Source organism: Lampetra fluviatilis, chromosome 14 (genome assembly GCF_964198595.1).
Source record: "Lampetra fluviatilis chromosome 14, kcLamFluv1.1, whole genome shotgun sequence".
NCBI lineage: Eukaryota > Metazoa > Chordata > Hyperoartia > Petromyzontiformes > Petromyzontidae > Lampetra > Lampetra fluviatilis.
In genome coordinates this window covers 15,292,306-15,317,346 of record NC_136288.1, presented here as the reverse complement: position 1 = coordinate 15,317,346, position 25,041 = coordinate 15,292,306, and the positions used below count along the sequence as shown (strand labels likewise).

General features: G+C 54.7%; 1 protein-coding gene across 1 annotated transcript in view; it reads right to left on the bottom strand.

The window, feature by feature from the left end:
• Positions 1 to 621: 621 nt before the first annotated feature.
• Positions 622 to 25,041, bottom strand: part of LOC144935941 (regulating synaptic membrane exocytosis protein 2-like) — a 49,761-nt gene continuing 25,341 nt past the window's right edge. The window contains 22 exon segments of the mRNA XM_078862843.1: positions 622 to 2,714; positions 3,425 to 3,564; positions 4,405 to 4,506; positions 6,096 to 6,208; positions 6,535 to 6,676; positions 7,254 to 7,501; positions 8,978 to 9,150; positions 11,350 to 11,489; positions 11,716 to 11,763; positions 12,082 to 12,191; positions 12,804 to 12,869; positions 14,701 to 14,781; positions 16,680 to 16,787; positions 17,054 to 17,122; positions 17,693 to 17,812; positions 18,287 to 18,443; positions 18,588 to 18,659; positions 19,437 to 19,578; positions 20,313 to 20,484; positions 20,951 to 21,081; positions 23,554 to 23,666; positions 23,855 to 23,901. Of these exon segments, the coding sequence (XP_078718969.1) occupies positions 2,496 to 2,714; positions 3,425 to 3,564; positions 4,405 to 4,506; positions 6,096 to 6,208; positions 6,535 to 6,676; positions 7,254 to 7,501; positions 8,978 to 9,150; positions 11,350 to 11,489; positions 11,716 to 11,763; positions 12,082 to 12,191; positions 12,804 to 12,869; positions 14,701 to 14,781; positions 16,680 to 16,787; positions 17,054 to 17,122; positions 17,693 to 17,812; positions 18,287 to 18,443; positions 18,588 to 18,659; positions 19,437 to 19,578; positions 20,313 to 20,484; positions 20,951 to 21,081; positions 23,554 to 23,666; positions 23,855 to 23,901 (2,713 nt within the window). The 3' untranslated portion in view covers positions 622 to 2,495.

The following is a 25,041-nucleotide window of genomic DNA, read 5'->3' as shown; positions in this document are numbered from 1 at the left end:
TCCAAGGGTTAGGGTGTGTTGCAGTAAATCTGAAACTTGCAAGCGAAAAGCAGAGCGCCACGTGATATCCATTTCATCAATTCGTGTGAACTTGTCAGGGCGGTGAAACAAAACCTCTATCATGTAAATGTGATGATCCCTTGTTCATCACGACGTCCTTTTTACTTCGATGTCTCAACAAGAGCGTGACGGAGATCGCGTGACGTGAGGGTTCTGCCTTTGTCGTGAGGGTTGTGGAGTGCTCATGAATATTAACGAGGGGGGCTGTTCGATGTGGAGTGACGGCACGTGCTCGTGATAATTATTAATGCGGGGAGATCCATGTTGAGTGACGTCACCTGTTCATGAATATTAACGAGGGGGCTGGCCGACGTGAGCGACGTCACGCGCAGGCTCATTTTCGTCGTAAATACTTCAAAAATAAAAGTGTCACCACCACCGCTGCACACAAATAAGCCACTCCTCCAGTTCTCTGGACTCTGCAGCGCAACAGAGGTACGGCTGCTTCACGTTGATTTCTCTCCATAATTTGGCCCAACAGGCAATCAGACAGACAGGTCGACACAGACAGACACTCGCACAAGCAGACATTGATGTAGGGAGATCGCCAAAGTGTAGAAAAGAGAGTCATCTTTATTCCAGCCATGGACACGGCGGGGTACATGGGGACATGGTAACGCCGTTTAAAATTAAGAGATAAAATTCACATTCTGATCAAACACTCCAATAAATATATACAAACACGTGGCTTCTTTGTTACTGTTCTGCTCTCAACACAAATATAAAAACTGGATGCAGCACTCGAGAAGCGGGCGCCTCCGTCGTGATACGCGAGAGTGAGGCTATTGAGGAGACAAGGGCCACCAGGCGCCGCCACCCGCCCGCACCCCCCCCCCACCCCGTATTGCACCCGCACCCAGAGAAGGCAATGATGATGATGATGATCTGACGTCTGCATAATCTGCGCCCCGTCGCCACAGAGGACGCGTGTCGGAACCCCGGCCACTCGCACGTCATCTCTGCTCCACCTCACCAGCGGCGCCAACTAACATCGCCAGTGCCACCAGCAGCAACCATCAACACTGCCCGCATCATCGGCATCGCCCAGCAGCTCAGCCACACACCGTCACTTTTGCACCACGACAATCATCCATCCGGCCCGGCGCAGAGGGCGACCACGCGTCTGCCTGTACCCGCAGCGCCACGACCCAAGCCCCACGGAGTGGTGGTGGTCGAGACGGTGGCCGCCAACCCCCCGGCCGCGAGTCCCAGCGCGTTGCGTGGAGATGAGAGGGAAGAGGTGCTCTCCCGCCCGCGCCTCATCCGTGGAATGCTACAGTCGGAACCACTCATCAGTGCTGCGGATCGAGTACCGTATGTACATGCAAGTATTCAAGCAAAAAATAGTTTCTCTTATACGGCATCTGCAGCGACGAGGCGGAGCGAGGCCAGGGCAGCACGTGCACCGATGCCCCACGCCGCTCGGCCGGCGTCACTCACAGACCACGGTTGCATCAAAAGGACATGCAACGCTACGGTGATTAAAGCCCTTAAAATGTGGCTGTTTATAATCATGCTCCACGACATGGATGTATAACGACATCATAATAAATGCAATCGCAGTCATATAAACCTGGCACGGTTCCCGACGTGCTGCGACAGACAGCAGCAGCTCAGCTGCCACAGAGCTCAGAGTGGCTTCAGGGCAGCAGCCCCCCCCCATACCACCCCAAGTAGACAGCACTGTTAGGTCTCCCCCACCCAACCTACGGCTTCACTCGAAAGTGTAGTTGGTGCAACTGCACGTTCACAACACTCAATGATTTGGTGGGACGGGCCGCGGTCTGTCCAACTTAAAAGGAGCAGGAGGATTATGCCGGCACTCATTCCCCTGTACCGCACACGAACACCGACATCTCTTTTTCCACACCGCACATGGAGTCCGCACGCCGTCCAGCACGGACAAGATCGCACCCTGTGCCGCGCGTGTACACGTGCCCCCATCAATGTATACACATAGTGGCCCCGCACAGAGAGGAGAGGCAGTGCATTGCCCCGTCGACCGTCTCGTGGTGCACACCCCGATGACACGTGTCACATGGGTTACTTCCCTTGCTGGGACAGGGAACCCTCGTGATATGAGCAGCCAGTTGGCAGTGAGGTCTGGCAGTGTGGACAAAGGAGAGGCTGGGAAGAGAATGAAGTGTGGGGGCTTCTGGAGGGACAGTGGGTGAGGGAGTCTCGGAAATGTGACGTCAGGCAAACTGCAACGTCACGTGGGTGATTGCTGCACATCAGGGGATGCGTATATGTATGTGTTTGCATGTGCGCACTCCCTGGTGTATCCAGGGCGAGAGGCAGGACAATATCTTAGGGTTGCCCACCCCCCGTCCCCGCCATGATGTCCTCCCACCTGCAGCCCGTGTGTTGCTGTGGTTACGACGGACGGTGCGGTGCTGAACAGAGTTTCACGTTCCACGACCCCGTACCCCTCGTTATGATCTTGCAAACGTGGGTGCGGTGGAGCTCTCCAGCGAGGATTGCGATGGACGCCGTGTGAGTGGCGCAAAGGTGGGATCCACCAGCGAAGAGGTGGGAAAGAGCTTGTACCAGCCGGTCACACTCCGACTGAGGTCAACGTCCTCGAGGAGGATCTGGGCCACCCCCATGAAGGACTTGTGGTCCATACGGCCATAGTCACCCCACACAATGACCTGGACACAAAAATAAAACCTTGAGTGACACCGATTTTAGATCTGATGAGAGGAAGTCACCCACACTCGCGCATGCGGAGGAGGTCAGGTCAGGCAGACAAAGAGCCACGGCCATAATAGTCACCCCCGTGGATTTACTCCACGCCATGGCCTGTGGACTCACAATTGTACTCACGCATGTGCACACAAAAGACAAAGATCCCCTTTATAGCCTTTAACAGACTGTTGGGGCAAGTGCTGTTAGTGAGCACCTATGAAAGCCCAGTGGTGATGTTTACACTCTGCACCAGGTATTCACTTGAGGCTGAGTCGACCTCGGGTAGGCCCAGAACCTGTTGAGATAATCGTCACTGGTATTGGCCATAAATGCGCAAACTACTATGCAACTGCTCCCTCTATACAAAGACACACGCATGAATCTAAACATAGGCATGTTTACACACATATGCCGACGTGAATAAAATAATATTCACATTTATATTGCACCCATGATGTAGTGAAGCATCTGAGAGGACAGCTGTTTTAAGCATAGGGAACCACCAGTGGCAACTTGTCCTTGTGCTGTACAAGGCCTGCAAGTGAGCATTATTTTGCAAGCAGGGGGGATGATCGCCATGTGAACGCCTGTACACGGGAGCTCACACACCCACTCACACGCGCGCAGGGCTCCGTATGCGCTGTAGTGGTGAAGCTCGTGAATGGCCCTTCACCTGCAGGACCTTGTTCTGGGCACCCTCATCGAACAGCAGCTGCTGGCCATAGGAGGGATCGAGCGACTTGCTGGCGACCTTGGTTTTCTTTTTAGCGATGCACACCCCACCCTCCAGCAGGTACACCTTCACATAGGGGGCTACGCACGTACCACAAGCACACCAGAGCAGAGGTGAACTCCCAACAACGAGACAAAAATCCCCCGCAGAGCCATGTAGGCACAACACGGCACAAGAGGGGATAGTGTGGCAGGCACCCACCCGGCCGCCTTTGTCTCCAAAGTAGTGATATTTACACACCTTTCTAGGTACTTAATTAAGGCTGAGTCGGCCTGGTCAATATATTCGACGCTGATGTGAGCCGTGAATGCGAATCGAACTCAGGTCGCCGCATTCGTAGCAAAGTGCACTAACCACTACACAACTGCTACCCACAGACAAAAAGTTTCAGTTTTTCTATTTTCATTTATTTGGTATAGCCCTGTGAGCCATTCGGCTCTTGAATCGGGTGTAACCGCAACAAACAAAAAACTAAACATGAACAAGAAAACATCTTTAAGTGACTATATGACTATGCACAAACAGAAAAATCCAGGAAAAAACTGCAAAGTCTTCCAGAAAAAAAGCACTGTACACCAACGCTGTGCAAAAATCCCTGTGGGATGCAAGTCATAAAAAAGTAAAAAAACATACAAAGACCCCCTATATAGACTTGAGAGACTGTTCAGGCAAGCCAACAATACACACATGCAGGTGGTTGGCCAAGACCACGCCCTTGTGCTGATGTTTACACAATGCACCAGGAACTCATTTGAGACTGAGTCGACCTAGGGATTGCCCAGGATCGGTTCAAATATCGTCAGTTATTGATTATGAGCACGAATCAAACTCAGGCGTGTGCTCCCCACACACAAAGACACTCTCACACATATTCTCTGTGGATCATGTGTGTGCAGACGTGCGCGAGTGGTTGTGAGCACCTGCAATGGACTTGCAACCCGGCTTGGGGATGAGTCCTCGCGCTTTCACCACCTCCACCTCCAGCTGCCCCCGTCGGCAGATCATCGTCAGCTGAATGTCGCCTGGCAACACAACGGACGGTGGCACCCATTTGTGGCACACAGCGCCGACGCGCGTCCTCATCAGCGCAACACCGCGACACTCGTGACTTGCTCCACCAGCATCACATTGCAGCTGCGCATGATCACAGATGAACAGGTGGGACCTCGGTGTCTGGAGATGACAATCCTCACCTCCACGTGGCTCGGACGCAGCTACGAGTTCTACGCACGTACTTTTCCAGCGCAGCGGCCACGGCAGAACTCGACCGCATTGGTCGCCGGCGTGGACCCTCTACAACAGTATGCGGGGTTTCTCGCTGGAGCGCAGCGGTAGAAGTGGCCTGGTATACGGTGCTATACGGGCACTTCTCAGTACACCGAGTGTGAATACCGTCACTTGTCACGAAGGTTTCCATACCCCCACCGAGACGTTCCGCATAGGAGAAGCGTCATTGAACACGGGCTGCAAGACGAACAGGTTTCTCGCGAGGGTTTCTACACTGACATTTTGACCACTGCTTCAACCAATATGCAAATAATCTGGAACCCATTACTGTTGTAGTGTTGTACTCACACGGACACTCTTAACTTTTCACCTGTCACTTTATTTACCTTGCATCCAGTGTGGATGCTCCTCACTTACACTAACACACACACACCCTTGTTCCGAACTCCCCGACTTCCCCCTACTCACCTCTGCGCACCTCGTGCACGGTAACCACCCTGTCTTCCCCCGCTCTCTCTCTCACTCTATACTCCACTATCCTGTCCTGCTTCCCTCACACCTCCGCCCTCGTCCCTGCCCCCAGCAGGGGATCAGCCAACACTGCTGGGGAGGACGAGGTGGGCAGGACGAGCTCCCAGGCATCTTCTCCCCGACTCTTGTGTTCTTCATCCCTTGAGCACCAATCCCGTGCTGCTCCGCACACTCCCTTATATATCCCTCCTCGTTTGGAGTCCTCACTTACCCCCATTAAGCTACCGCCTCCACGGCATCTCCTGCACGGGCTATCCCCCAATTACCCCTCCATCTCCTGCCTCTCTGGCGCCTACCCCGTGCCCCAACGCTCACACCTGCTTGTCTCCAAATGCACCCGCTCAATCTATGCTTCGGCCGCTAATTGCTGCCACGCCACTCCAGTGTCACCTCACATCACCCTTTGCTAACCCCGCGCGTTACGCCACTACACTATTATTATGGTGATGCTAGTTTATCCAGGAAAGCCTCACCGAGTCACACAACTCTTTAATAGGAGGGTCCTGCCAAAGGTTTTTTTGGAGAAGGGAGCGATCCTACTGTGTGCGATGCCTATTGAGTAATTTGCAGGTATTTTTTTCTGAATTATAACGTTTGAATGTGTGTTTAGCTATGGGAGGAAACAGGACAAGCTGGAGGAAACTCATGCAGAACAGGGGGAGAAGATACAAACTCCACACAGACAGGTGCCTGAGTAGGGAATCGAACCAAGGCAATTCCTGTTGTAAGGCACAAATGTTCCCACTGCACCGCCACCCTCGTGCCTGGTAAACTGTGACGTGAAATATTGGGGTGAAATGGGAACTGTGGGTCGAGAGCGCCCCCCTCCCCGCCCGCAGTGTAGGCACGCTACCCAGCGGTGTGGTGGCCAGGGTCTGCCGCCCGACCAGCTGCCCTGGCCCCAGCCCGTCCAGGAAATCGCTGAACTGGCTGTCGTGGTCAAGCCGCACGCCAGGGAATATCAGGCTGCACACACAGACACAAAGACAAAGTTCCCCCATATAGCTTTTAACAGACTGTTGGGGTAAGTGCTGTTAGTGAGTAGCACCTATGAAGGCCGACATAGCACACGAGGGGGTAGGTGGCCAGCACCATGCATGGCTGCTTTTGTTCCCATAATAACGATGTTTACCACATCAGTGCACAAACAGGCTGGTGAGCAGATGGGTGAACACGTTACTGAGTAGACGAATGAGCACACTGGTGAGCAGACGGGTAAGCATGCTGTCGAGTGGACGGGTTAGCATGCTGGTGAGTGGATAGGTGAACACGCCAATGAGCTCTGTCCTTACTTTCCCTCCGAACTGTAGGAGTTCATGCTGTCGTCATTCGACCCTCGGCTCGCCTGCCGCGTCATCCAGTTCCGCATCTCGATGGCCATCCCTGTCTCCGTGCTGCGTCGCACGGCGCTGCACAGCTTCTTCCCACTCGCGTCTGTCACACACACATGCACACACACACATGCACACGCACACACACACATATACACACACACGCACACACATATACACACACGCACATACACACGCACACATACACACACGCACACACACACACACGCGCACACACACACACGCACCATTCCCATCACACCCACCATTCCCATCACACCCACCATTCCCATCAAACCCACCATTCCCGCCACACCCACCATTCCCGCCACACCCACCATTCTCGCCACACCCACCATGCCCGCCACACCCACCATTCCCGCTACACCCACCATGCCCACTACGGCCATCATTCTCACCACACCCACCATGCCCGCCACACCCACCATTCCCATCAAACCCACCATTCCCGCCACACCCACCATGCCCGCCACGGCCATCATTCTCATCACACCCACCATTCCCGCCACACCCACCATGCCCGCCACGGCCATCATTCTCATCACACCCACCATTCTCACCACACCCACCATGCCCGCCACGGCCATCATTCTCATCACACCCACCATTCTCACCACACCCACCATGTGCTCCACACCCACCATGCCCACCATGCCCACCGGTCTGAGACAGTTGTGAGGTGCTGCGGCTGCGGCGTGACAGCCCCACGATGGCCACCATCTTGGCGCCGAAGGAGGAGCGCCGCGTCTTGGGGGCGGCGTCTGCGGCTGTGCCGAGGCCCGTGTCAGACTGGCTGCCGTCGGCACGCTCCGCCCGGTACATCTCCCCGCTCACACTCGAACTCTTGGGCATGCGGCGTCCGCCCGACGCTCCAACCTGCCGACTTTGCATTTTAGACATAAACATGCTGTGACCGGCATGGGGCACGGCGGGTGGGGCAGGGGGTGGGGGAGGTTGGTGAGGGGTGGGTGAGGTGAGGAACACAGGGGAAGAGCAGGGAGGAGAAGAGTAAAGCAGAGCGAAGAGGCAGGACACCCGCAGCACCACATCGCACACACTCCCACGCAGCCTGCAACTACCTTCGCTCGAAATACACAAGAGATAGGCATAGGGATTACACAGAGCATGGGGGCTACACTGAGCATAGCGACTACACATGGCATAGAGACTACACAGGGCACAGCAGTAAAACAGGGCTGGAAGCATTTGGCACTACGTGGTGGAGCGCTCCTATCGCTTGGAGGGCCGGTGACCGCTCATCTCGTGAGACCACCCTGGCCGTGGCCGCACAGGTGAGTGTTTGTCTGAGATGACGCAAGTTGCACTGCAGGCGTCTGAGACACTCTGGAGACAGCAGTCAGTGTGGGCAAGAGCCGAGAGCTGCATTGTGGGAAGAGAGTCCATTTCAACGATCTCCTCATTGAGGCCACCCCCATTTCCGTCACCATCGCCGCCTCGAGCCGAAGAGTTTTAAACCAACGAGTGAATAATTACCGGTTACCTGAGCCGAGCCGCTGCACGCTCATTCCACAATGATATCTCGAGAACTCACCAGCGCAGGGAGGACCAGGAAAAGCCAGGGTGAGGGAAAAGAGAATAAATCAACGCAAGCTCAGCGTGAACACAAAAGGTGGTAAAAGCATGGACGCTGAGGCGTGGGATGGGAAGAACGCACGTGCGGATGGGGTCGCGTGCATGACACGGGACTGGGCTACTAGGGTCTGTGTGGAGCAGTAGACAAGACCTGTGCCCACAGCGCGAGGCAGCCACCAGCAAGACAGGTGTATACTACAGGCAAAAGCTGGGGGTAGTAGGCGATAGCTAGGCAAGGCAGTAGTTACCTGTCCTCCGCCTCTGGACCAGACTGTGTGCCCCCTTCATCCCCCTCGCCATCCCCATCCTCCTCCTCCCCCTCGCCCTCCCCCTCGCCCTCCCCCTCGCCCTCCCCCTCGCCCTCCCCCTTGGCCTCCCCCTCGGCCTCCCCCTCGGCCTCCCCCTCGGCTTCCACGTCTCCCCATGTGCACGCCCCCACCATGCCCTCCCTCCCTTCTGTTTCACCGCCACTCTGAGTGCCTCTAGCGCGACGCGTTCAGCGAGACACAGACACCAGCATACACGCACACACGCATGCACACACGCGCACACAAGCGCATGCAGATGACCAGCGCAATGCACAAAAAAACACAGCCACCGAGAAAAACATGCCAAACGCACACAGCAGCCATGAACGAAATCACAGGAACTTTTAGTAAACAAAAAAGCAAATAATTATCCAAGCACTGAGCAGGCATGATTGCAAATCCGGACGAGTGAAAGACAGAGGAGACTGCCTGCAGAGGTGGGGTTACTCCACGGAGAGGCCCCGCCACGGCCCTGTGGGTACCTGATGTTGCGGGTGCCCCGCTGGCGCTCCGATTGCACCGACAGGTAGGTGGTGGTGCTGACGCGGGACAGGCTCGACGTCTGCGATGCGGCCGACACGTCGCTCACGTCGCTGTCCGAAGACTTGCGCGATGTGATGTCAGAACCAAGCCTCTTGTCTCTCGGGCCGTGGTGCTGCAAAGACAAGGACACAGATCCCGCCCGCATAGTCCTTAACTGGCTGTTGGGCCAAGGGCTGTTAGCGGCACCTACGAAGTCCGGCACAGCACACGAATCACGTCCTCAATGTTGATGTTTTACGCACTGCACTGGATACTCATTTAAGGCTGATTCGACCTAGAGGAGGTCCAGGCCCAGTTTAGATTATTATAATTAGTTTCTTATGGGTTAGATCATGGAGGTATAATGTCAATGTTTAACTATAACTCTCCACCACACCGGATAGAGCCAATCAAATTAAGTTGTCACGTCGTGGGCAGCAAATGCTCCAAGTTGGTTTAGTTCATCAGCAGGCATAGGAGGAGGAACGTTGAAAAGTGAGCAAATTGCTGTACATTTTTATTCGCCGTTTTGCTGGAGATCACTCCCAGCATCACCAGGTATGAGGAATTAGTGACACAGGTGATGTCCTTCAGTTCAGTTCATGTATTAGGTGTAGCCCTGTGAGCCATGCGGCTCTTGAATCGGGTGCAACCGCAACAAACAAAAACACGAACAAGAAACATCTTAAAGTGACTACACGCAACAGAAAAATCCAGGAAAAAACAGCAAAGTCTTCAAGAAAAAGCACCGTGTATCAACGCTGTGTGCAAAAATCTCAGTGGGATGCAAGTCAAACAATAACAACCATAATGCAATTTAGATTAAAGTTATCAGTCTCACTCTGTACTACAACAAACAAATATGGCTAAACCAAAACGTTTTCGAAATCACCAAAATAAAGCGAAAAAATCAATGTAACAGTGATCATAGGAACTGTGATTCAAATTTAACAATAAACTATATACATAACATGTACGACCAAACTTTGCAGCCATAGCTGGCAGCAGTGGCGGCTCCTGCAAAATCTCTCAGGGGGGGCAAATGTCTGGATGATTGATAAGGATAAGGTCCACCCATGCAATGGATAAATTAACAGCTTAAGCATGTAAAGACAACTTCACTTCTTTAATATTAATGAAAAATAAAGTGACTCTTACAATACATCTTGTTTGTTTCTATACTCACTATTAAAACAAACCACTCAAGTTTCTTTTATTAAAGATTCCACTAGGTGGCGACAAATTATATTGTTGGATGAAACGTGCTTACGTATGATGACGTAAGCATGTATGATGACGTAAGCACGTTAGTGCATGCCCTCCCGGAAGCCATAGAGAATGCATTGCAGCGCCCCCGTTCGAAAAAAATCATCTTTGAATGTAAGTCTATGGGACCACTCGGGGCGATTCTCAGCTGGAGGGAAATCGCCCAAAAAGAGGCGGTACTCCACAGAACGTAGCATGACGCTGATTGGACTATATCCAGAGGCACAGTGACGGCTAGCGTGACTCTGTGGTTGAATGACATTGGTGGTGCGTCGCCCAATCGCCCTAATGAAGAAACTGCCCCTGGCTGGCAGCATGAGTCACTCCATAACAGCAGGAGTATCAGTCGGAGTATCAACATTTTTTAAAAGTGCTAATCCCCATAAGGCTGATTTATCCAACCCTATTAACCAATCAACACTTACCTCAAATCACAATAACATTACAAATCCAGCTTTCCTACTAACACAATATACCTGAATATATAATTAAGGACAGCCGAGTTATATAAAATGCTAAGTATATTGGCCGCATAACACTCATCTACCCTGCAAACTACAACCAATCAACCAGCAGTCAAGTCGCGTTGTCGGGCGGGATCGCATGCACGGTTTTCCTCGTGATGGCAAGGACCCTCCACTGAAGGGCCCAGGATCAGGAAGTTCCCGTGAAGACCCGATGGATGACGTTAGATGTAATCTCCAGCGAAACGTCATCATACAAAGTTGTCAAACATTTTCCTCGTTTTGGAACATTCCTCCTAAATCAATTGGTACATTTACCCAGGTAAGAATTTGATTTGATTGACTCTATCGGGGAGTGGAATGTTATTGTAAAATATGACATTATACCCAAACGATCTGAACCAAAATAACATTATGAATCATAACATCGGTCGTGAAAGCCAATGTGTAACATTAGCCAGTTCAGACATTCGTCACCAAAGTTTTCTGTGAGCGGAAATTAAACGCAGGCCGCCAAATGTATAATGTGGTGAGTGTGAGAGTAAACGTGATGGGAAAGGTGAGTGGGTACGAGCGACTGATTGAGCGTGAGAGTCACTCACCCTGTAGTGAGGGTCCCCTGCAGGGCCCCCATCATTAAAGGGTCCGGAGTGCCCCGGGGCACCGGCCTGCAGGAACTTGCCTCCAATCTTCATTTTCATCGGCCGACCGCGCTCCTCCGCCTCGACCATGGCAACCAGGCCTGAGAGCCCAAGCCAGGACACACCACACCAGTGCATACCACACTAGTTCACACCATACTGCTCCACAGCACGCCAGTGTACTCCACATCGCTACACACCACACCGCACCAAGGGAAACACTACATGGCAGGAGGAACGACTATCTGAGCGATCGAAAGGACTACCCTGGGTGTGGGGGGAACCAGCTAGAGGCCACGCTATTCTAGGTACAATCCCTTGCTGTACCTTTCTCCTCGTGCCCCTCCTCTTCCCCCTCCTCGTGCTCTTCCTCCTCTATTGAGCAGGAGTAAGAGTTGTGACATTGAGCGAACAGTCAGAGTGTGTGGTTAGTGGTGTGTGGTATGTGGTGTGTACTTAGTGGTGTGTGGTGGCGTGTAGTGCGGGATGGTTAGTGGTGTGCGATGTTGTGTGTGGTATGTGGTGTGCGGTGTGTGGTTACTGGTGTGTAGTTCGTGCCGTGTGGTGTGCTGAGTGGTGTGTTGTGTAGGGCACAGTGTGGTGGTTAGGGTTTGATGTGGTGAGTGGAGTGTGGTGTTGTGAGTGGTGTGAGGTGTGGTGAGCATAGTGAGCGGCATGTTTTCTGTTACTCACCGCGACCATCTGTTGTTTTTGGAGGCAGTTGGGGCAGCTGCCTGACCCTGCGGCCTAGCGTAGGAGTGCTTCCCGGAGCAGCTGCCATTGGGCTGCTCTGGTGGTTCATCCTGCAGTGAGACAGGTCCCAGAGATGCACGGGAACACAAGCGACACAAAGGGACACGTAGGGTCATACAGAAACACAAGAAACAACGCAGAGACACACAAAAACAAGCGGAGTCACACAACAAGACGGTCAGTGTGGGACATGTGGGAATATGGTAATAGGCAGAGACAGAAGCTACATCTTGATCCCTGGGAAAGGAATCGCACTAACTTGTCACCCCACAGCAATCATACTTCACTCACAAGGTACAGGGGACACCGAGCATGGTGTGTGGTCTCTACAGGACGAGGGGAGCTGTTTCTACAGGACAAGGCGTGCCGTCTTCATGGGATCTGCACAGCACGTAGACTCGTAGGAGCCGGTGAGTACCGGGGGAGGCAGCTAAACGACCAGACTCTGCTACTACTGAGACAACTCTATGCCAGGGATTAATTCCAGCCAGGTCTGTTGGAGTCAGCATGCCCGGTACAACACATCCACCATAGCTCTAGCTACACCCTTGGCCATGACAATCCCTAGTCACGTGCCATCTCTTCCACTTGAGCAGCAACCCAGGAATTATTCTTAAATAAATTAATCCCTGGCAGCACGTGATGGTGATCCTCGGCAATACCTCTCAAAGGCGCTGTCCACGCCCGACAGCCCTTCCACTTGTGCGGCGCAGAGGTTGGAGCCGGCGCTGAGAGAGAGGAATTCGCATGTCAGCCAGCAGATGCCAACACTTGCGGGATTGGTCGCAAGAAACCAAAATTGCCCAGGATGTGCTTACCTGGGAGCCACCCGGTCAGGGGTTTCATTTCAAGCATGGGCTGGTGCGACTCCACCCTAGCGAGGGGGCAAGGAAGCCCAGGGAGGGGACTGTGTGACGGCTGACGAGCTGATCAACGGGATGGCTCTAAGAGCAGCATGATCACTGTCACCTCACCCGTGGCCCAAACCGACTCCTGCCTCAGTCAGGTGATGCGAGGTCAGACTACTGCCTAGCCAATGACCCGCAGCCCGCCTGGTGGGAGACCCCCAGTGCCCAGGTGCTGTGCTGCTCCTGGGTGGTCGGCGCGGAGGTCACACTAAGCAAAAAGAGCCTTGTGATTCATTCCTGACTCGAGTGCCGTCTTTCTATGTGGAGTTTGTATGTTCTTACCCTATTCCGCATGGCTTTACTTTCGGTTTTCTCTCATCGATAAAACATACAATGTAATTTGGATTGGCCAAACATCCTAGTGTAACAGGACCCTCCTAAAATGTATTTAACTCTGTGGATTTCCTAGGTAATTATTAGGATTATTATATGAGATTGATATGATTATTTGAGTGGAGGGAACCTTAGCTCATCTATCACGACACCACTGGTCACCCACAATGAGGGTTCTGACTACGCCATCCCTATGGACAGCACAATGTGCTTTGCAACATTCCACCACAGCACGTGAAGACACACGCACTAGTACACACTGATGCACACTCATACAACCGCCATTCGCCACTAAGTGGTGGTGATGTCACCACGGCACATGTGCCAGGCATGTGCACTTTAAGGCTACGTGAAGTGTCGAACGCCTGCTGGCAGGTCACGGGACAGACCCAGGTGGCATGGGTTGACTGATTGAGATGGCTGTCACTCATACACACACTCTCTCACACAAAGCTACGATCACACACATCCATACAGACACACTTGTGTTCATATACACACTCACACATACAAAGATCCACCGTATAGCCTCAACAGACGGTTTGGGCAAGTGGTGCTAGTGAACATCTATGAAGGCCAGCACATGTACAAGAGTGGGTGGGTGACCAGCACCACGCCCGACCGCCTTTTTCTTCCAGGTGGCTATCTTTATACACTGTACTAGGTACTCATTTGAGGCTGAGTCGATCTCATGGAGGCCCAAGACCAGTTCAAATAATTGTTACTGGTGTAGCCGTGAGCGAGAATCGAATTCGTGTTGCTGGGTTCACAGCACAGTGCGCTAACCGCTGCACCACTACTCCCCAAACAACAAAGATCCCCCATATAGCATTAACAGACTGTTGGGGCAAGTGCTGTTAGCGAACGGCACATGAGGAGGTGGGTGACCAGCACCACGCCGGACTGCCTTTGTCTTCCCATTAGCGATGTTTTTACGCACCGCACCAGTTACTGATTTAACGCTGAATCGACCTAGGGGAGGCCTAGGACCGTTTCAGATAATCGTCACTGATGTTGGCCGTGAGCGGGAATCTCGAGTCGTCAGGTTCATAGCGCAGCGTGCTAAACACTACACTACCGTTCCCCCTTACACACACAGTAGCACACGTACACACATAATCATACACATTTACACACTCATTCACACATCGTACTCATACATTTGTACGCACACGGTAACATACTCAAACGTGCATTCATATGCGCACGTGTGTACGAGTCTACGAGTACACGTGTGTACTCGTAGACTCGTACACACGTGCTCACTCAGGCAGGTGAATGTCCGTGCACGCTCACGCACGCAAACCGCCAGCCTCACCGAGATGCCGCGCTCTCCCGGTTTCCATTGACGAGACTCGTAGAGTTTGACAAAATACTCCTCCCATAGCCCTGGTGCAGCCTCGGGACAGCAGGGGATGGACACGTGAAGAGTGCGCACACAATGAGAAACGTGAACGTGCATGGCGACGAACACGGCCGCAGGGCAGAGGCAATGGTGCGGAATTAGACAGAAGAATCAAATAAAGAATAGCGATGCCACCGTGAAAGAGGAGGGCGCTCTGGAGGGCACACGCGTCACGATTTTTTATGTCTCGTGGAACCTGGGAAACCGAGAGCCTTGCGGTCGTTCACATTGCATTCAGAGCCCATCCAGGGCACCCTGATTGCACCACGACTGCCCGAAGCTGGTCTCTCCAGAGGGCCACAAGCACAGGGGCCGCCACTCGTGGTGCACGACTCTCACAGTCGCACCGGTTTCTGTGAAGCCATTTAATCGTGGGAGATACGTCCACATGTGGCCACGTTGACTCAAAATGGACTGTACAATACAGACAAAAACAATAAACATTGCTGATGATGTCCCTACGTAGTCTTTACTAGCCTATGTATACACAGCATCTGCAACTAGGTGGCAGTGACATCACCATGGCAAGTGTGACAGGCTAGGTGCACTTTGAGTCCATGGGGAAGTGTCGAAGAGTCGCTGACAGGTCACGGGACCCAGATGTCATGAGTTGCATGACTGAGATGACTGGCAGATGTACTACCTGTGCTCCCGACTGTGCCAACTTTCTGCATTTTAACCACCCGGTGCTCCGCTCGTTGTTTTGAGCGTCCCTCCTCTGCCCTCTGCTGCTGCTGGAGGGCGATTGCCTCCAACTGCCCAGTAGCATCCTTCACGAGCCTCCTCCACAGAGGCTGACTTTGACATTGCTGGTGCCAGTCAGTGGCAGTTCCAATCATCTTCACTTCCTCCTGTATTGCATCAGTCCATCTCTTCCCTAGCTCGTGCTACTCCTATTTCGTCGCCTCTATCCAGCCAAACAGAAGCTGCTTGGGCATGCGGTGGCTGGGCATGCAGGCTAATGACCCAGTCAACGCAGCGCCTCGCCTGCCAGAGGAGTTCACTGATGGGACTGTGTCCAGATCATTCAAGGATCTGTAAGCTCCTCACACAATCCAGCCTGGTTAAACACAGGATGGATTGTAGGCAGGCCAGCCTGAATATTTCAAACTGGCGCAGATGTTACTTTAAAGGAGTCAATGTTTTGCAAGCATAGAAAAGACCCGGAACTTTGCATGCAACATATACACACACGCACACGCACGCCAATACAGCATGTGCATTCTCTACTCCAGGCGAGATGTCCACGACGTTTATTCACCCCCACAATGCCTTAAGCCACAACCTTCACCCACACAACTCATCAGGTATGTGCTGTGATCGCTAGCGCGGCGCTCACGTACTACGCAGCCTCGCTATGCGGCGTTTGCGTGAGAACAGGAGCACTGCCGAGTGAGCATAAAACCCACGGCCGACAAAGGCCCCTTTGAATTATGAGCATCCCACATGTCCCCTGCCATCACAATCTCCCCTACGTTGCTCACTGAGGACCGCGCCTGCACCGAGAGGGCTAAAGTCCAGCGAGCCTCTGCACTGCCCCTACTAAGGTCTATCCAGGCCGCTGGGACATGAGGCATCTCTTCCTGCGTCCTCTCATATCGCACGCGAGCCCTGCTGTTGGGGGGCTGGCATGAGGTACGTGCATCTGAAGGCGGCGCAGCTTCCCCTGCTGCCTAAAACGCTCACCCCAGTGCGCAGGGAGAAGCACCGGACAGTGCCAAGGTGAGCGAGGGAGAGAGTGGACCGAAGCAACCAAGGGCACAGGCATCGCATGTTCACTTGAAAAACACAGCGTGAGCCAAGCACGTGGGTGGGTGAGTGAGTGGGTCGGCAAGTGAGTGGGTGAGCGAGCCGGTGAGTGGGTGGGTGGTGAGCAAGTGGGTGACACACACCTGTGCGGTGTGCGCTGCATGCAGTGCTGTGTGGCGGACTGCTCGTGTGACAGGAGGAGGCTGATGGCGTCCTCCCTGGAGATTGGAATCACTGGGATGAATGCGTTGCTGCAAATTTACGAATACATTTAAAATAAACTTTACTCCAACAAAACATTCGTGCAAGACTTGCACAGAGAAATGTAAATCACCCGAACAAAACAACTCGACACGCGGAGTGTATAGCTGGCTGAAACAAATGTGTAAACAAATAAGGCATGAAGCGAGCGTGAAGACAGACGGAGAGGACCGGGTGCCTGGCATTACCATACCCCCGGCGTTACCCATGCACATCGCCCATGCTCTCTATAGTCACCAGCATCCCCCAGCGTTACCTGTGCCCCCCCTCGCCCCATGCGGTTGCCCCGTGGCCCGGCTTGGCCCTGGGCAAGGTGGTGAAGTGACTGCACACACAGGCACCGGGTCAGCCACTCCCACATCCACTGCACAGCAGTCGCTCAACGCATAGCTCCCACTCACACACAGCTACACATAGCCACACACTCGCACAGCCACACACAAAGCCACACATCCACAGTTCATAAAGGACGGTAAGTGGCGTGGGAGAGCGAGTGAAAATGACAGTGAAAGTGAGAGAGTAAGTAAAAGTGAGTGAGAGAGCGAGTGAGAGCGAATGAGAGCGAGATGGTGAGCGATAGCGAGTGAGTGAGCGCACCCTCCCAGGACACGGGAGATCGTACTGCACCACACACCAACCCAGCAGCAGCACCACCACCGCACACGTCGTCCCCACACCCCATATACCCCACACACCTGCATCGTGTGTAGAGCGTTTAGTGTGTGCAGGTATGGTGTGATGTTCACGTTGTGTGATGGTGAACGGAGTGTGTGCAGTTTGCGGTGTATGCAGAGTATGTCGTGTGTCACACATGGGGTGTGGTGTACGGAGCTGGTCTGAGGTGAGTGTATGGTGAGGGTGTGGTATGCGGTGTGCAGGGCGCGCTGGCGAGTACCGGTCGGGTTCAGGCGAGTACTGCTCTGCAAGGCCTCTGCAGCACTCTCCTCTCGCCGGCCCATCCTGTGGTCGTCGCGGTGACCGGGAATGTCGGCTGCAGCCTTCCTGGTCCACACCACTGCCCAAGACAGGGAAGCCACACGAAGATTCCCCACGTGGCCCAAGTACTCTTACGAGCACTCCAACACGTAAGGATGTATGTTGAACTTCTTTCACACCGTACGTAGCCAACCGTGCTAACCAGGTACTCATTTGAGGCTGAGTCAGAAGGGGGGAGGCCTAGGATCGGTTCAATAAATCATCACTTGTGTTAGCCCTGAGCAGAAATCGAACTCAGGCCACTGGGTTCGTAGCATAGGGAGGTAACGGCTACACTACACGTGGACACACACACACACACACAAGTAAAACACACACGAGTAAGCAGCCAGTGTGCTCTTGGTACATTATGCGAACGTAGGAATGCCAGTGTGCTACCCAGTCCCCTGTGTAGTGTGCGGTGTACTGTGTGTGGTGTCCCATGTGGTGCGACGTGTAGCGCTCCATGCACTGCTCCGCGCGGTTCCGTGCGGGGCGGCGTGTGGTGCAGCACCTGGTGCTGTGGGGATGCGGGGACTGCGAGCGCGAGCGGCTGCGTTTGTCGGGGTGGTGCGGCGACACGGAGCGAGAGCGAGACCCTCCCCGGTGCCTGGGCGGCCCCGGCACCACCAGGGCCACGCCGCGCCTCTCGCGGCTACGGTGGCGCGTCACTGCCAAGCAAACCACACGAGGTCACACACAACCACATGAGGTCACACGAGTTCACGGGGAACGTTATCTCCGTGGTGAAACACACGCGATGGCCACGCGGAGACATGAGCCGGGCCCTGGAACCGAAGCAAAAGGCCTCTCACCTGGACTCACGGCTCCAATGCCATCGTCCGTCTCGTAGTCCGACCCCTCCTTCTCACCGATCCGCGGAGACCCTGTGCATGTCACGCACAAAGACAAAGATCCCCCCTATAGTCTGAACAGACTCCTGGGACAAGTGCTGTCAGCGAGCTCCTATGAAGGCCAACAGGGCACCACTCGAGGTGGCCGGCACTACACCCAGCCACCTTTGTCTCCCGAGTGCTGATGATGGCATATAATTCCCAATACCAGGTACTCATTTAAGGCAGAGTCCACGTGGGAGAGGCCGAGGAGTGGTTCAAATCATTGTTACTGATGTTGGACATAAGCAGGAATCGAACTCGGGCCACCGAGTTCGTAGTGCAGTGCGCTAACCACTCTGCTACTACTCCCCACGTGTCCTTTGCATTCCAGTGATATGCACACACAAAGACAAAGAAAAACATCCCCCGTATAACCTTAACGGACTGTTGGGGCAAGTGCTGTCAGCATGCACTTCTGAAGGTGAGCACTGCACACTAGGGGGTGGTTGGCCAGCACCACGCCATTTCTCTCCCCAGTGGCGATGTTTACACACCACATCAGGTACTCATTTGAGGCTGAATCGACCTAGGGAAGGCCCTGAACCGATTCAGATAATCGTCACTGTTGTTGACCGTGAGCGGGAATTGAATCGGGTCGCCGGGTTCGTAGTGAAGCGTGCTAACTGCTGCGTCACGCACCCCACATACACACATAGGTCCACATACGCATGACACACCGTCCACACAAATATTTTGTGTGTGTGTGCACGAAGTATGTGCGTGTGTTCGGGTGTCCGGGTGTCAACGCGTCTCCACACGCTGCCTCACGCGTGAGTCGGCGGTCGGCCTGCGGGCGCCGCGGCAGGTACGGTGACTGGGCAGGCAGCGCCAGCGAGGAGAGGTCGTGCGTCTGCAGCTTGTACCAGTGCGGCTCGTCGTCCAGCAACGCCGTCTCCAGCTCGATCAGGATCTGCAGCGGCACGAGCATCACAAGCGGCACGAGCGATCGCGTGCGCTCACGCTCCGCTGGCCCGGCTCACCAACCGGGGAACCACCACCCTCCCTGACTGACCTCACGAGCTTGACCCAGGTCAGTCTCGCAAATCAGACTCATCCTGCTTACTTGAAGCTTGAACTCATGGTGGAGCGGAGGCAGCGCGTCCCTCGCCAACAAGCAGCGCACCAGTCCACCAAGCACCATGGGGATGTCAAGGGCGGTTGTCGTATGGACAAACTCGCCTCGCTATAGGATTGTGGAGTGTCCATCACTCGCTTGCACTACACCATTCATTTTATAATTATGCAGGTGGGCGTACACATATGTATTCAGATGCACACACGTGTCCAAAGTGAAAGATGGCCCATACAGTATAAACAGAATTTTGAGGCAAGTGCTGTTCAGGAGCACCTCTGAAGACTGGCATGGTACACAAGGGGATGGGTGGCCAGCAGAAAGCCCGGCTGCCTTTGTCTCCCCAGTGCTGATGTCTTAACGCCACACCAGGTACTAATTTGAGGCTGAGTCGACCTAGGGGAGGCCCAGAACCCAATCGGATAATCACCACTGGTGTTGGCTGTAAGCGAAAATCGAACTCTGGTCTCTGTTGGGTTTGTAGCGCAACATGCTGTCCGCTGCACTACCGCGTGTGTGCGTACACACACGCACATACACGCGTGCGCGCACAACCACGCCAGCACACCCACCTCCCCCAGGAAGTCGCTGTCCTCGTCGTGGATGCGTGCCTGGTCCCACAGCGTCACCTCCAGCATCCGCTCGCGGAACTCGCTGCGGCGCACGGGGCAAAACACGAACGTCTGGCCCCAGTGCGGCTCCAGCGTCTTGCGCAGCGTCTTGGTTCGCCGCTTGCTCTTGTCGCTGCCATACGGCGACGCACGCACCAGCAGAACACGCGCGCGGTTAGTGTGTGCACGTGCCAGTAGGGTCTGTGCACGCTCAATTAAAGGAAGAGACGAGCTCACACCTCGCTCCTGTCCACCTCTCCCCTCTCGTCTGACTCTACTCCCCTCCACCCTCTCTGCTCCGGGAACACAAAGGTCTCTTGTCCCCAGTCAATTTCCGCCCAGTAGGAGGCCGCTCATTCCCCTCTGATGCAACCGTATTCTCGAACTCCTTTACCCCAGGAATCCGTACTGTCGACTGCCTGCCACTGCTTAAACTCTGGGCTCCAGGCCTCCCTCTACTCCTCTGCCTATGGCTGACAGCCTCTTTCTCTTTATAACATAAATATACCCACTGCTTCTGTACGACGCCCTTATATGCGGCTGCGTGTAGATGCTCTGTACGTGCACGTGCCCAACCAGCAGGTCCCCCGCGTGCGCACCTGCGGTCGGGCAGGAAGTAGAGCTTGACGTAAGGGTTGCGTGGTCGCCCATCGTCACGAGCCGGGAGGTCGGCTGCCCCCAGCACCGTGACGATGAGCTGTTCACCCGGTTTGTCGTACCACAGCTTTACCTGTACATGCACCCAGCAGCATAAACAACCACCATCATACAACAACAACACAACAACCGCCATTCGCCACTAAGTGGCGGTGACGTCACCACGACGCTTGTGCTAGGCTATGTGCACCTTGAGGCCACGTGAAGTGTCGACCGCCTGCTGGCAGGAGGTCACGGGGCAGACCCAGCAGGTGCCACGGGTCGACTGACCGAGATGACCGAGATGACTGGCTGATGCACCACCTGTGCCCCCTACTGTACCAACTTGCTGTGCTTTAGCCACCCAGCGCTCCGCTAGTTGTTGTGAGTGTCGCTCCTCTGCCTCCAACTGCCCAGTAGCGGCCTTCACGAGCCTCCTCCACAGAGGCCGATCTCGACACCGCTGGTACCAGTCATCGGCAAGTCCACTCAGCTCCACATCCTCCTGTACCACATCACTCCATCTCTTCTCTAGCCCATGCCGCGCCCGTTTAGCCCCCTCTATCCGGCCGAACAAAAGCTGTTTGGGCATGCGGTGATTGGGCATGCGGGCTACATGGCCCAGCCAACGCAGCCTTGCCTGCCGGAGGAGCTCACCGATGGGACTTTGTCCAGATATTTCGAGGATTTGTGAGCTCCTCACAAAATCCAGCCTGGTTAAACCCAGGATGATCGTAGACAGGCCTGCCTAAATGTTTCTAACTGGCAAATATGTTCCATTTGGGGGTGTCCACGTTTAGCAAGCATGGAGAAGGGAGGGAATGACTGTGGCCGAGAAGACCCAAAGCTTCGTGCGGAGCGACAGACCAGGTAGCTTCCACACAGCGTTACGCAACCGATGAAAAGATAATGCCACTCGACTGATTCGGAGTGAGACCTCTGCTGTTAAACCGAAGCCGGTCATGAGCACACTGCCCAGGTATGGGAAACTCTCCACTCTCTCCATAACTGCCCCATCACCGATTGGGAGTTGTGAGGGTGGAGTGCCCGATGGTACAAAATACTCAGGCAGGTGCTTCGTTTTGGTGGGGCTGATGGTAAGGCCCCACCTCTTAGTGGCACACTCCAGTTTCAGTAGCAGTGCCTCCAACTCCTCCTCTGAGTGAGCCGCAATTACCAGGTCGTCGGCATACATAACGTGGTTGACCAATAGGGAGCCATGCCTTGACCGCACCCGGGCATCGATCAGCCTCCCATTGTATCTGTACCAGATGGAAATTCCTCCAGTACAGCCATGGAAAGATTATTAAACGACGTGGGCAAAAAATATGTTCAACAATGTAGAAGCCAGATGACATCCCCATCGCACCCCAAAGTGAAGAGGAAATGGCTCTGACTCCTGGCCGTGCGGCTGTCCTTGGGTCAGGGACTCCGAAAAAACGAAGAACAACCCAGAGCCCTAGCCTATCGATGGTATCATAGGCCTTGACCAGGGCAATAAAGCAGAAGAGTAGGTCCTACTTAAATTCTTTACATCTGCTGTAGCAGACGGACAGAATATGGCATCTATGCAGGACCACAAGCTTTTCCTCAGTGTGCCTGGCAAGGCGATGTTCAAAAATCAACTGATTAGGAAAGAAAGAGTTGATGAGACAGGGTCGGAGAGATGGAGTCAGACAGACCGGGATGGAGAAACCGGGTTGGAGAGTTAGGGAAAGAGAGACAAAGTTAGAGAGACAGTGTTAGACAGAAACAGACACACCAAGATAGAGGGTCTCTGCTATCTACCTCCATTCGCCGGGACTCTAGAGTCTGATGAAGAGGAGGCAGCACGACCCTGAGATTCGTCTATGCCACATCACAAAGAGCACTGCCCCACACATCATCCTGGCGGCCAGTTCCAGTGAGACCGAGAGTGAGGTGGTTCGATGAGCCCGTAGCGCCCCCACCCTCCATGTCACGTGTCCTCCGGGCAGCCTCCTCCTGGCCGTGCTGGCGGCGGTGGCACGCGTGAGTTTACTGTACAGTGCTCAGGGGCATGCGGTGCTCTGGGCTGTGCGCTCACGGCGCAAGCGAGCGGGGCTGCCGGGCCGTTACTGTACCTGCAGCTGCGGCCCGAGCCACCGCCTGCCCACGACTCGAGGCTGGGAGCCGCCGGGACACAGCAGCAGCAGCCGCAACAACAAAGAGGGTGACACTCAAGACAAGGACATGCGGCGTGAGCAACACAAAAACGCACGTGCGCAGCATGAGCAATGCAAACAAGGCATGGGCAACAAAAAAAATACACAATGTGAGTGACAAAGTATATATTAAATGTAAAAAATATACTTTTTTTATTCCATATTACGAATGTGTAACTCAGCTAGAGCAAAATCATGGAGACAACACAAGCATAAAATGAAAATGAAATGTAGCTGCCTCCTCCCCACGCTGGTGTGAAGCATGCTAGGGAGGGTGAGCGAGGTAAGCAATGCAGTGTGAGCATTGAGTGAAGCGAGCGCGAGGGAGCGTGCGAGTTAAGTGAGCATGTGTGAGCAAGGTAAGTGAGCGTGCATCCACCCACAGACAGACGTCCTGGCAAGATCTGCGGGGCATCCCTGAGCAGACCCGAGCTGGTGAGAGACGTAACGGAGGTGGAGAGCTGATCCATCTTGCTCGACTCGAAAGAGCTGGAGCCTGGAGCAGCAGCATTAGAAGACATCATCTTCCGCCAGCACTCAGCAGCAACACCAACAGTGGCACCGGAAGCATCAGCGCATAAGGCATTACGTCACACGAGCACACGGCACCGGTGACAGGAGCGCAGACTCGTCAGCACGAGACGCATGCAAGTGACGATGGCGGCCGTACAGAATTCCACTCACTGGATTCGAGCTGCACCTGGGTGACCTCGGGGATCTTGGAAGCGTCTCTGTAACGGTACCGGCAGGGGCCAAGGCCGCGGTTACGCACACGAGCGACGCGCCCACTGGCGTCTCACGGCTCACGCGTGCGTGTGTGCGAGCGTGTGTGTGTGCGTGTGCGAGCGTGTGTGCGAGCAAGTGCGCGCGAGCGTGTGTGCGAGCGTGTGTGTGTGCGTGTGCGAGCGTGTGTGCGAGCAAGTGCGCGCGAGCGTGTGTGCGAGCGTGTGTGTGTGCGTGTGCGAGCGTGTGTGCGAGCAAGTGCGCGCGAGCGTGTGTGCGAGCGTGTGTGTGTGCGTGTGCGAGCGTGTGTGCGAGCGTGTGTGCGAGCGTGTGTGTGTGCGTGTGCGAGCGTGTGTGCGAGCAAGTGCGCGCGAGCGTGTGTGCGAGCGTGTGTGTGTGCGTGTGCGAGCGTGTGTGCGAGCAAGTGCGCGCGAGCGTGTGTGCGAGCGTGTGTGTGTGCGTGTGCGAGCGTGTGTGCGAGCAAGTGCGCGCGAGCGTGTGTGCGAGCGTGTGTGCGAGCGTGTGTGCGAGCGTGTGTGCGAGCGTGTGTGCGAGCGTGTGGGCGAGCAAGTGCGCGCGAGCGTGTGTGCGAGCGTGTGTGTGTGCGTGTGCGAGCGTGTGTGCGAGCAAGTGCGCGCGAGCGTGTGTGCGAGCGTGTGTGCGAGCGTGTGTGCGAGCGTGTGTGCGAGCGTGTGTGCGAGCGTGTGTGCGAGCAAGTGCGCACGAGCGTGTGTGCGAGCGTGTGTGTGTGCGTGTGCGAGCGTGTGTGCGAGCAAGTGCGCGCGAGCGTGTGTGCGAGCGTGTGTGCGAGCGTGTGTGCGAGCGTGTGTGCGAGCGTGTGTGCGAGCGTGTGGGCGAGCAAGTGCGCGCGAGCGTGTGTGCGAGCGTGTGTGTGTGCGTGTGCGAGCGTGTGTGCGAGCAAGTGCGCGCGAGCGTGTGTGCGAGCGTGTGTGTGTGCGTGTGCGAGCGTGTGTGCGAGCGTGTGTGCGAGCGTGTGTGTGTGCGTGTGCGAGCGTGTGTGCGAGCGTGTGTGCGAGCGTGTGTGCGAGCGTGTGCGTGGGCCCACGACAAAGGCCGCTCGGAGAAACTACGGCGTGCTCGGCGGTCGCACGCACGGAACCCCGGGGGAGGTGCCCACACGGGAAACT